Source organism: Scleropages formosus, chromosome 5 (genome assembly GCF_900964775.1).
Source record: "Scleropages formosus chromosome 5, fSclFor1.1, whole genome shotgun sequence".
NCBI lineage: Eukaryota > Metazoa > Chordata > Actinopteri > Osteoglossiformes > Osteoglossidae > Scleropages > Scleropages formosus.
Genome location: NC_041810.1, coordinates 28,840,987 through 28,853,503, shown reverse-complemented (window position 1 = coordinate 28,853,503; position 12,517 = coordinate 28,840,987). Strand labels below are relative to the sequence as shown.

Here is a 12,517-nt window from a genome sequence, read left to right as displayed (position 1 = left end):
GTGACCACTGTCACACTGAGTCATACACAGCATTAGCATTATTGCTAATATTATTTGGCCCTTCCAGAATCTGACAACTTCGTTACTATTCTTATTATTATTAGTAGTAGTAGTAGGAGTAGTAGTATTAGTATTGGTAGTAGTAGTACTAGGGGTAGTATGGTGTATATTTATAAATAAGTCCAGCATAGTAAAAGATGACAAAACAGCTGGACTTGAGAGTGACAAAAAAACAAACAGTAAAAGTGAAATTTCTCTAAGAGGGTTTAAAAGTACCTCCTGCCTGTACACATACGCTGCTGACCCGGGACGGTGGGTCTCGTGGATGTGGGCTAAGCGGGCAATCAATAAAAACTGGAGGTGATTATCAGCGAGTTAGGCCCTTTGCTCCTTTTTCCTTGGCTGGGAAAAAAAGTTTGGCAATCACTCGCCGGACGCCTCCTGCGTCGTGTGTTACGTGCTAGTTTGGAAAGATATGCCATTTTGCGTGTGAAAAAAAATCACCAGACAGACTAACAAACCGGCTATTTCTGTGCCGAAGGAGGAGAGATCATTCTTCCGTCCTTGAACCACAGGGGCAATGACCCATCTGCCTTTTTGGAGATCGGTCCTGCAATCAGTGCCATTCAAACATTTACTGGGACAGACCAAAACAGTCTGAACTGCTGGGTTGTTTAAGCACAAGTAAAGGTTTCCCGGTACGGTGAGATTTCGTTGTAGGATGGCCATAAGAGGAGCGTGGAAGATGCAAAGCGCACACACACGCACATTTTCCGAACCGCTTGTCCCGTGAAGGAAATGCGGGACAGTTTGGGAGACGCACTGCGGTAACTTCCTGCATATATGCAAATTGATTCATTACGTTGCTAATAAATTTAAATTATAGTGCGTGGTAGCCTATGTTCATGTTTTTAAATCTTAGTTTGCAGCTAAATATTTGTATTTCTGTTTGCACGTGGCAAACAGCTTTACTTTGGTCTTCTTAGTAATATTCAGTATTGAAAGCACTCTGAGGTTTCTTTGTAATGTTTAAATATACATACACGCTGTATCGTTGCTGGTTATGATATTCTCATCCTTTAATTCTACAGCTGCTCTACAGAAGTGTCTCTTGCCTTTTTTCACTCTAGATTTACAAAAATAAGGCCACAGATTCTCTTATCTAAACCTACATGGTGAACAGGCTAAACAAGCCACAGGAGTCCAGTGCAGAGAGCAGCCTATTCTTGCGCCATTACCCCTTAATCATTCCAGGATGTGATGGTATCATATACATCTGGAACTAACAGCCTGAAGCGGCATGCAGATTTCAGACCCCATCAGCTGAGAGCCCTCCAGATTTTCAGTGGGTCAGTAGGATCTACACTTTAACAAGATAGATTAACCTCCTGCTGCACTGTATTTCGACAAGACTGACTCATCCATTGGATTCACCTTGTTCTCCTGCTAATCTTCCTGCTAGTCTGTGTAAATCTGAGCATCTTCCTGTAATCCACATTCAAATCCTAATGTAGGTTACCAATACGCACACTCACAGTATGTATATGAACATGGAGCACACCAGAATTATAAAATAAATTGGCATTTACCTGAAATTAATGTGAACATTTGACTGAGTTAAGCAAGCTGTCCATTATTTCTGTAATTTTGCACTTCAACCGATACGCAAAAATTGCAAATGTGTGAAAATGTGTGAAAAGTCGTATCACGAACGTGTATTAAAAATGAAATGCTGTTCATAGTAATACACTATGTTATTAGAATGTGCAATTTGCACTTTAGCTACAATGATAATCAATGTAATGTAATGATTTCTACAGCGTAATAATCAATTAAAAAATCAATGTAAACTCTAACGGGGGGTCCTGTTCTCCAGTGGGTCTGGGGTTCGAGTCCCGCTTGGGGTGCCTTGCGACGGACTGGCATCCCGTCCTGGGTGTGTCCCCTCCCCCTCCGGCCTTGTACCCTGTGTTGCTGCGTTAGGCTCCGGCTCCCCGCGACCCCGACTGGGACAAGCGGTTCAGTGTGTGTAAAATCCATATGTCACAAATATATGCTTCTCCACCACATTGTCACAGTGGTCTGGAGCCTGTCCTGGAAACGCGGGGTGGGAGGCAGTTTACACCATGAATGGGACACCAGTCCAGCACAGGGGAAGTACATACACACACTAAGGGCAGTTCACCTGAAAGAAGATTTGGACTGTAGGAGGAAACCTGAGTACTTGTAGGAAACTCACACAACTAGGGGAAGAACATGCAAACTTCACACAAACTGAGCCAGATTTAAACCACATCCAAACTCACAGCCAGGAGAGGTGAGTCACCAGTGTTACACTCTGTATCACCATGCTCCCTTCACCATGTATTGTAAAAGTAATTTAACTTTTATGGAAAATATTAACCCCAGCTACAGGTTACAACATCACATTACATATTCATAATCGTTAGCATATGTGGCACAAACTCTGAATGTGACGGAACTAATACTAGCTGGCTACTTTTTAACACCGGACAAAAAATGGCAACAACGATAATGCATTGTGAGTTATTGAATCAGATGACCTATGAATAAAAAACATTCAAATGCCAGGTCATTCTTGCAAAGAAACTTTTATCTTGTTTTCAAGTATTCAAAACTGTTAAATAAGTACAAGGTGTTCTCTCAATTTACAGTGAACAGTCTCAACCTACCCCCGACCCCCTTAAAAAGTGTATACTGTGTACAACCACTCTGGCAGAGAAAACGCTGGAAAATATCAGCAGACTGTTCACATGTATAATCTCAGGTACAGTAAGTCCTCAACTTACAAACTTACACTTACAAACCTTCAGAGATACAAACAAAACTGTTCATATGTCCTGTTCCAAGGCATCATAAATGCAAAATATGTCAATACAGACAGCATTTGTCAGCAATCCCAGTATTCCCAGGAGTCCCAGCATTCCTCAGTAAAGCTGCTGTCATTGTTGTTGCGTTCACTTAAGTTCATGTTCATATCACTACCGCATGATTCTTTTGTACTGTTTGTTTACGAAGACGATGCAATGCGTCTGAAGAGTGTTGACAGTACTAGTAAGAAAAGGCAGACAATTTCAAATGGAAAACGCAAATAATGCAAATTCGACAATTCGACAGGATTGCAAACCTCACCCGTGTTTTCGACACGGATCGTTACGCTGCAAAGTGAATTGCTACCGCGTTTTTACGAATTGTTTGCAAAGGACGAGCGAAAATTTCAACATGCTGATCTCTGGCTCTTATCGTGTTTTTAAATTGAGGACTTACTGTAATCAGTTAGGACAACTGACAGCTGGCTACTGTACAGAGAACAGAGACGGTACAGCGGGGACAGCACACGGCGCACGATGAAGACGTTCAGGCTAAGGAGGACACAGATGTATGGAAGCTCAGCCGGATGAGGTTGCTGGTGTTGTGGACCATATATAAAAAAACATGGGTCAGCAATTTAGACTAACGATCCCTCGTTTCAGTTTTGGAAAAACAAAAGGAGCAAAGACTACAATAAAATAATGTAAAAAGAGATGTTGTTTGGCTACCGCAGTAAGTTTGTTTCCCTCAATGCAATTCACGTTCCAGTTATAATGAATGTGTATTTTGTCACGAAGGTTGGGCAAGGCTCAGTTTTGGCGCCGAATAAAAAGCCATTCAGAGTGAGAGAATCAATTCATTCCCCTGCAGCAGATAAAAAAGTGTCTGTGCCATTTGTTTCCTTGTGATGCAAATGAATTACAATTCCTTTCATACTCATTCTGTTCCAAAACTGAGTTATTAACATATGAAACTTGTAGTCAGTTCTTCATAACCAAGAATAGCCCAAAAATCAATTTTCTCAAGCCTGAAATGAATATATGCTAAATTATACATGTAACCCCAAACCTCCACTCGCCTCTATAGAAGTCAATAACTGTTAACATCACCAGTTAATGAAAAAATGTGAAAAACTGTTAAATTTAAACCAGGGAAAATGATACGGGTTTTCAACTGTTTTCGGGGTTTAAATTATGATGTTACCAATATTATGCAGGATTAAAACTCACCAGGCAGCTGCCACCATACACATCACACAAAACATGCATTTCCATACAAGCATCATTAATCTCAGAACATGAAAACTTTTCACCGATGTTCGAACGAAGCTCGTATCAGTTGGATCTTCACCAAGCCCTTCCTTACATTATTTTCCATGTCTTCGCCATATAGTACACCTGACAAGACCACATACACTGGCTCCTCAAGTTATGAATATTACGAATTTTTGAAATTTTTTTGCACCACCTGCATTTACACGGCGAGCAGACAGGTGTCGGTAAAGAGCACCCATACAGAGCAGAAGCAGTTGCACCCTGGTCAGGTGTTTTTTGATCAATACAAGACGACAGACGTTGCACATGCTTACAGATGAAGATAACAATCGGTACTGATCAGGAATTTATAGAGAGTATATTATTTTGTGTGATTTTTGGTTTATTTTAAATATAACTTGAATGAAAAAATGTTTAAAAATTAAAACAAGAAAAAATAAATACAGAATCTGACATTTTTAAAAACTATTATAGCTACATCTGAAGTTTTTCCAAAATCTATTTCGTTAATAAATCAAGGAACGACCGTATTATTAAGCTCTTGTGTGCTCTGACGTACTGGCAATAATAACAGTGGAGTTAAAGAGTGACGAGTGGACTTTTGATCCCAACTGCGTTCGTAAACTGAGGAGCCAGCGTAATGCATTTACACACCATTCATGCATATTGTGCTACGAAGAACTTGTGTGTAATTTCACCCTCAAGAGCAGCAGTATCCTTGTGTTCAATTGAGCGGTGGTATTTGTTGCTGGATGCTTTCTGCGTTACGAACGAGTCTGGTTGTAAACAGAGTTAAGAATTGCACAATGAAAGGACGATTAAAAAAAAAAAAAAAAGAACTACAATAAAAACCTGCACATCAGACATGACAAGCGTTCATAGACTGTACAACTTTTCTTACAGTATTTATGCCCCTCATCATTAGAAGAGCAGTGCGTCCATCTCTACAATTTACAGAAAAGTCTATTTTTTGTTTACTCAGTTCTATATAGTTTCATTTTAACAGCATTTTCTTAAATCAACACGAGGCTGACTGAAGTTATATATGCAAGAAGATCAAGAAAAAACCCTCAGAGTTTATGCACTGAGTCTCAAAGATTTATCCTCCCTTCTCCTAGAAGAGATGTCAATGTCTATGGAGTCTTTTCCTACTATCAGCCGGAGACGTTTAGGAGGCGGGTGGGGAGCGAAATCATCCTCATAGTCTTCCTCTTCAAAGTACTCCTCCCCAGACGAGGAGCCCTCGTCTTTCTTTCGAGTCCCGTTCACCCTGCCCCTGCGTTTGTGGGGGGCCCTCAAGGAAACCCCTTTTGTGGAGACCCCTCGGCCGTTCTCCTCGTGCTTCAGCTGGATCTTCAGCTTGGTGGCAGCAGCCCCGCCGTGGGCGCTGTGGCCAAAGCCGTTGTTAAGCCGCGCCACGTAGGAGCCACCAGCATGCTTATGGCGCTCCTTGCTGAACTTGATGCTAATCTTGGAGGAGCCCGAGGTGGGCTTAGTGCTGGCGCGGCACGGCTCCCTCGGCTCGGCCCCGCTGCTGTCCCGACACCGCCGCAAAGTCAGCTTGGGGATACCTGAGCTGTTCTCCAGGATGAGCTGCGCGTCATAGCGTGTGATGCATCTCTTCCTCTTGCCTTTACCCACTGCTCGGCCACCGGGCCTCAGTCCCTCCCTGCGGAAGAGACCGGAGGGGGCAGCAGCACCGCTGCAGTCTGGGGGGAGGCTCAGCAGCACATTGCTGTAGTCTGCCACATCGGCGTGCCGCAGGTCCAGGATGCCTTCCTGGGCAAATGCTTCCCCGTACGGGCCACTATCCTCTGACTTGACCACCTGGTCCAGTTTCAGCTGCTGCGGTCGCCTCCGCCGCGGACAGGCTCCCTTCTTGGGTCCGCTGGCCTCTGGCCTGGATCCATGAACCTGGGCACCAGGTGCCACGTACTCCTCCAAGTTAGCCGGCTCAGTCTTGACGACCACACCACCGGGCATGAGACCGTGGCTGTCCAGCAGACCCGGTTCCACCTTGACTTCTGAGGAGCCTCGAGTGGCCCTTCGAGTTCTGTATGTGTAAGACTGCGCCCCTTTCAGAGGATCGTGATTGTGCTCCTTTGGCGCCTGGTGAGGCAAGGAGCCCGTGGAGTCCTCAACCTTCGCCGCTGCCTCTATGTCCTTCTCCTTCTTCACCATGAAAGTCTTGCACAACATTACCTTAGGCTCCTTCAGACCAAGCTTACCCATGTCTAGCTTTTGCTTGGACCCCCGAGAGTGGTTCCTCAGCTTGGACTGAGCGAGCGAGGGCCTTGGAGCCTTCGATCTCAGTCTCTTTGGTAACCGTGAATTATTTATATGACTTTGTTTGGAAGATGAGGTAGAGGAAGGAGTTCTGGACAGAGGGTGCCGGGGTACAGACCCAGATTTGCTGAACTTCTTTGCACTACTGGACGTCCCCCTTCTCACTGCTGAATCAACAGAGGCAAAAGGGAATAAAATACTATATGGGTAAAGGAAAATAACAACAAGAAATAGCTAAATTCTTAGAACCACATCTGTAGGTTACCATCAATCCACTATAAATATCATAAAAAGAGCACTTTTACGGAGTTAAAAACTTCTTTAAGAATTTAATTTTTTACTGACAAGGTGTAGGAAATCCACAAGTTGAGTTCTGGACGACTATCTTCCATGACACCAACGTCAATTAAGGAACTTGGTTTGGACTCTTCTGTCACAGAAATTGAGTGGTACATTTTTTTGTTATTATTTGAGTGACAGTTAAGATAAATTACTGCATCGATGGAAGAAAAAAAACTACTAAACCGTAAATTAATTTTTTACCTGATATGGTTATAAACACCTTTCTGTCTACAGGGAAACACTGATTTAAACCATTTGAACAGTAAAATGAAGCCCAGAAACCAATAATGCAATTATTTGTTCATATTTTTGCTTTTAATCTACAGACCCCAAATCTGTCTGATATGCTGCAGCCAGGTAGTGATTATGAGTTGAACTGTTCAAGGTAAGCGATCCTCTACATCCAGATGGTGCAGTAGTAAAGGCACCTACATCCATGGGCCGTGCGCCTTTCCTGGGAGGCGCCGTTGGAGCGGGAGCCCGCGGACGGGCGGTCCGAGCTCTTGTTCGCCTCCCCGAGCTTCTTCAGCCGATTGAGCCGCTTGTCCGTTTCCCGCAGGCCGTACTTGCTGTTGATCACAGGCGTCTCCACGGGGGGGCCCGCTTTCGATTTGAAAGCCCCCGTGCCTCTTCTGTATGCAAAAAAGTTATACGTAATAAAATGCAAGTACTTTTACGTTACTTCGCCTTAGATATTGCAACAGTTCGATTTTTCAAGCTCATAAATACTAACCAGAACAGGAAAATAGAGAAATATAGGAACGCAATAAACCTTTCACAAGTGTAGCATTCGCAAAATTCGTTGCTTTCCCCGAAGAAACTGTCGCCATAGTAACAGGAGATCTCCTCCCCCGGCTCGATGTCCCTCAGAACTTTGACGCAGGCAGTGTTGCGGCCGGTGGAGACGAACTGCAGCCGGAAGACGCAGGGAGACGGTGACTATCACGCGTGCGTGCTTCCACACCCTCCAGCCCACGTTTGAAAACGCCACGTTAAACACACTCACCTTGCAGTTGGGCCGACAGTCTGAAAACGCAAAAAAAAGACCGATTATTTCACGTTCTCGTTTCCTCCCGACATTTCACCGCGCCGCAATGTAAATTACTTTTTACGATAGACCTTCCCGCGACGCATGGACAGCGGCGGAAACGCGCGACACGTCTGCGCAAGAGCTCAAGGTTTTTGAGAGAAGAAATATTTCGTGGCGACTATCCATTTGCCGTCGATGTCAGCGAGGGGGGTTTACCGTGGTTGATGAAGGCAGCTGGACCCAGCCAAAGTTGGGCGCAGTTTTTCCGCGTGGAGTACATAACGCTGAAGTCGTTCTCGCCGTGCCGAAGGAGCATGTTTTCCTCGTACTGAGACAGCTCTGCGATGCAGCCCACCAGGTACTTGATCTTGTCATTCCTCTTCCTGCAGGCCATAACGGGCAAGAGATCAGAACAGGTCAGCTGGGGGGTAACTAGCATGACAACAGGTTAAGGAGATCTGCAAAGACTGACTGCACATCCTCACCACTCCTTTGTGGCGACAATTTTTGCTCCGTTTCGCTCCGAAGAGTATCGATGACAAGGAAGGATTTCGAACCCGCTGTCCGCGGCAAACATTCGCAAATAAATGAACACCTGCAGGAGAATAAATCAATAATTTAACTTAAAATATGAATAAAACACCTCAAACGTCTGCTCGCAGCCCGCACGCCGGCGCGACGCTAAATGACACAACGTCGATGCAAGAGGTGCACAGCATATCCGGCGAGTACAGCGATGCACGTTTCCAAGCGAAGGCTTTTACATGCTCTTTGAAGAGCTTCTCCTTGGCCTTGTTCTTGTGCGGGAAATAGTGTCGGGCCCAGTCTCCAGTCGTCAGCGCTTCGAAGGCCTCCTCCAGGTCGTCACGCTTCTTGAAAAGCTCTATCACCTCTCTCAGCTCCTCCTGCTTGCCCTTGATGGGTCGGAACCTGTGGAGGGGCACGGTCACGATCGATACCTGTAGGACATGCGTTCAGGGTGCAAGTCTCAGCTGAGCGTTTTTTCTTTTTTTTAACCGCCCATATCTCTGTATTTCAAGTTACACCACCACCACACTGAAACCCTGGACTTTGACCTCCCCTGTCCCTTGAGCGTGATGTGGATGGAGACGCAGAGACGCCCCGGTCTGCTGACGCCAACCTGGAGTTCATCTTGTGGGTCTGGAAGCCAAGGTAGGGGTCGAGAACCAGGCAGGTGGTGAGGTCATCGTTCTCACACAGTTCCTTGGCGCTCATCCCCGAGGAGGGAACGCAGCGCTTCTCGGCCTCCGGGGGCGTAGTGCTGAAACCTGAGGTGGGGGGGGAGGGTCACATTTCATTATGCGTGCAGTACTGTTAACTTTTGGTGACTCATTAGTCCAAAGGGTGAATTTGAGACTAAATACACCCACGTGAAAAATGGAAAAGATTCCTTATCGGTAATTCTGTTTAGGCAACATATGATGACTCATATGGCATCACTCCGAATTAGTTTTTTCCAAATTTGCCTCATTCTCCCGATTGTCAATTATCGTTGCATGTCTTGCTAGAAAGTTTTTGTCCAAGCGACTCCAGCACATGTGCTGGCAGCTGATCCACAGCCTGGTGTCTGTTTCCTCAAAGAGAATTGCAGGACGGATATTTAGGGCTTTCTCTCGAACCGACACTTCTGACCACTGGTGAAAAACAACAGAAATGATACCCAGTTGCGTGACGGTGCCTTACACCAGGCCAGGTCTTCTAGTGGTGAGTGTTCGCTGCGGGTTTGTTTTTAGCTCAAAACACGCACTCTCTTTCTGCTGAAAAGAAACTGTTTAAGGAAACTCTGCTAAAGAGATTAATTTGGCAGGTCAGTCAGTTTCTGTTATGAGTTGATCAGTGGACTCCGTGACACGTTGGCCTGTATTACGAGCAGTCTGATTATGGATGTGTTTTGCCCATAAGATGATGGATACATGGGGGGACTCACGTCCGCTACACCTTCGGGTGCAGGGGGAGCGCTTGCAGCGGCGTGGCGCACGCGGTTGACTCAGGGGCTGCTCGCTGGGGGTTCTGCTGCTGGAGCGCCTGCCACTGAGCACCATGGTCCTGGACTCGCCTGGCCACTTCATGCCAGCAGCCCACCTGGTCCAGGCGCATTTAGTCTCTGCGTTGGAGGTACCCTATAGAGTCCTTTTAGGGGGGGACCAGACCGCCTCTCCTGGAAAAAAAATGGATAGAGTATAGCGCTGCATCAATATCTTTATCCATAAATGTATGGAAATTCAAATATTTCTTTAAAATATGCTTCCAACATGGGATTGTCAATGCAGGTTGCACATACTATGAAATGTAACTGAAAAGGAACCAGCAGTGAAAGCCACCAAAATGCACAGCACAGCCCAAAGCATTTCCATATACCCTACTCACGTTGTACCATGAGCAACTCTATTTTGTGGTAAACCACAGTAATCAATGTGGCGAACAGTTTTAGGAAATACATCAACAATAGCAGTACTTGCTTCAATGTCAATATCTAAAGTCGATGACACCGCTGTAGAATTTAAAGCCAATTCAAAACAACTGCTCGCACGTTGGACCATTTGGCAGTAAATGTGGTGAGTAATGCGGGGCAGCAGTTGGTGCAGTGCTTAGGTCTTTTGTCTTGCACCATGCAGACCTGCAGTTCAAATTCTTGCTCCTGCTGTAAAACCCTTGATAAAGGAACTTTTCCTGAACTGCCACAGCAAAAATGCCCAGGCCGCTGTAAATGGGACGTGGCTCTAAAAATTCGCCAAGGATAAAGTACCAGCTAAATAAAACTTAATAGTATTTACACAAATCCGTAACGGCCCCTTATTATGGGAATGCTATAATAATCACGTTGCGTGTAGCACCACCTCGTGGCGAATATGTGAAAATGCAACAGAAGTGTTCACAGCTGCGTAGCAGGAGCTCTCAGTATGTGGCAGTGAAATGTGAGTAAACAGTCGGAAGGTACGACGTAAAAACATTTACACAACACATACTTATGGTAATACTTCTCTAAGGACTTCTGTTGAGCAGATCCCTGGTGCCACAGGTAGGAAAAAAAAATTCCCAAGGGCACCTGTACATACTATAGGATTACCCAACATGAGCTAAAGCGTAGCTTCACCAGATGTTTCCTAACCGCAACACAGCTCCATTTGCGAGCCCCCCCCCCCCGCCGGCGCCCATCCCAGAATGTGCACAACTGGACGCAAATAATTCCGCAACCAGGGCCGGTTGTTATGCGCAATCCCACAGCGCCACCCGGTGGCCGCCGCACGCATTGCAAGCGGCAGTGCTTGGTCGAAGTGCCATGTTAAGAAATATGTAACAAACGTGTGGAAGTGTCGCGAAGGCGGAAACAAAGTGTCCGGTTCGAACCCGCGAGGCTCAGCTCGGCTGTGGGAAAGTTCTCGGTGACAGCGGTGGTCCTGATCGCAATCAGGAACGCAAGGGATCGGGATCAGGACCGGGGATACCTGACCCCCCCTCACCACCCAGACGCATAAGGGAGAGGTAGTTAAGACACCCATGTCGGAATGAAGTGTCGATACTGGGACTGATGGGAGCCCCCCCCCAAAAGGGTCTTACCTGTGTAGGCGAGTTAATCCAACAGGTAAACGTGTCCCCGATGGGAGCGAAGGCACGACACCCCCGCCCGCGGCCTTTCTCACCATCGCTTTAAATGCCGCACTTAGCATTAAAAAAGACCCCCCAGGACCCTGACACGAGACCCAGCGAGCCCACCTCGGCCGCCCTCCCCACCTCTCACCCGGAAAAAAGTGCGGAATAAGGCGCGTTTCAGCATCGCGGCCTCCCTGGGGGGCGTACTCACCGCGGCCGGTGCGCTCCGGGGCCCCCCGATCCACAGCCCAGGGTCCGGGAGCGATGCGAAACCCCCTCGATGAAAATAGCGACGGAAACAAAAATTTGCAGAAAATCGACATTAAAATTCAAGATGGCGACGGGGGGGGGGGGCGGCTGAGCGGGGGGGGGTGGGGGACGGAGCACTGCCGCCGCTGACGACAAACATACCCCGCGGGGCGGGGGGGGGATGTCTGTGGCGTGGATCACCTGGGGGGGTCCAACTCAGGGGTGGTCACCAGGAGACCCTCGCGGCGATGGAGCCTCGCGAGCGGCGGCACTGCTGTCCTGGATGCGTGGGGGGAGGGGGGGTGTTGGACAGTTGCGAAAACACATGAGTTCCCTTTAAAGCTCGTCCCCGACAGACGGCGCGAGCGTCCGCGCGCCCGCAGATAAATAAAACATGGGTGTTTCGCTCCTGTTTTGCCCTTCCCTTTCAAGCGAGGCGCCGACTGTCTGATGCGTTACAGCGATCCGTGTGCAGTATAATATGAGCTCCCAGCCCCCACACAGCGCTCCCGACCCCAGCACGACAGAACACACACATTAGTCTAGAGGAAAGACCCGCATCGCGCTCGGATCGGGGGATCATCATGAATCCCGTGATTCCAAAACGAGCCGATCTCCTCTTCTTCCTCCTCCTCATCCTCTTCCTCAGCGCCGCCGAGCTGCTTCGCGTTCAACTTCATCATCGCATCAAGAGCAGATACATAATCATACTGGTATTAGACAGACATGAAACAGAATTCATGATGTCACAAAACTGGATATATTCAGAACTAAGTGTCTTCTTGTCGTAACACACTTATGAGACCCTGTTTAATCCAGGGATGGATCTCATCTATGCATAATCATGTGTGTGGATCACCATCTCCTGCCATCCCTCAGAGTCCTAAACCTT

At 46.9% G+C, this 12,517-nt stretch overlaps 1 protein-coding gene across 3 annotated transcripts; it reads right to left on the bottom strand.

Annotated features, from left to right (window-relative positions):
* Positions 1-4,571: 4,571 nt before the first annotated feature.
* LOC108942441 (histone-lysine N-methyltransferase KMT5B-like) lies at positions 4,572-12,324 on the bottom strand. Of its 3 annotated transcripts, none has more exons than XM_029252382.1 (10): positions 11,827-12,324; positions 9,713-9,943; positions 8,906-9,053; positions 8,529-8,694; positions 8,250-8,359; positions 7,981-8,147; positions 7,741-7,760; positions 7,507-7,643; positions 7,167-7,366; positions 4,572-6,559 (listed from the first exon to the last, which is right to left on the bottom strand). In XM_029252382.1, exons 2-10 carry the CDS (start codon positions 9,852-9,854, stop codon positions 5,184-5,186), a joined length of 2,466 nt encoding a protein of 821 aa, XP_029108215.1. In that variant the 5' UTR covers positions 9,855-9,943; positions 11,827-12,324; the 3' UTR covers positions 4,572-5,183. The 3 variants fall into 3 exon arrangements, with proteins under 3 accessions (XP_029108215.1, XP_018621351.1, XP_018621352.1); XM_018765835.2 differs by lacking the exon at positions 11,827-12,324 and adding an exon at positions 11,588-11,811; XM_018765836.2 differs by lacking the exon at positions 11,827-12,324 and adding an exon at positions 11,344-11,433.
* Between the last annotated feature and the right edge of the window lie 193 nt (positions 12,325-12,517).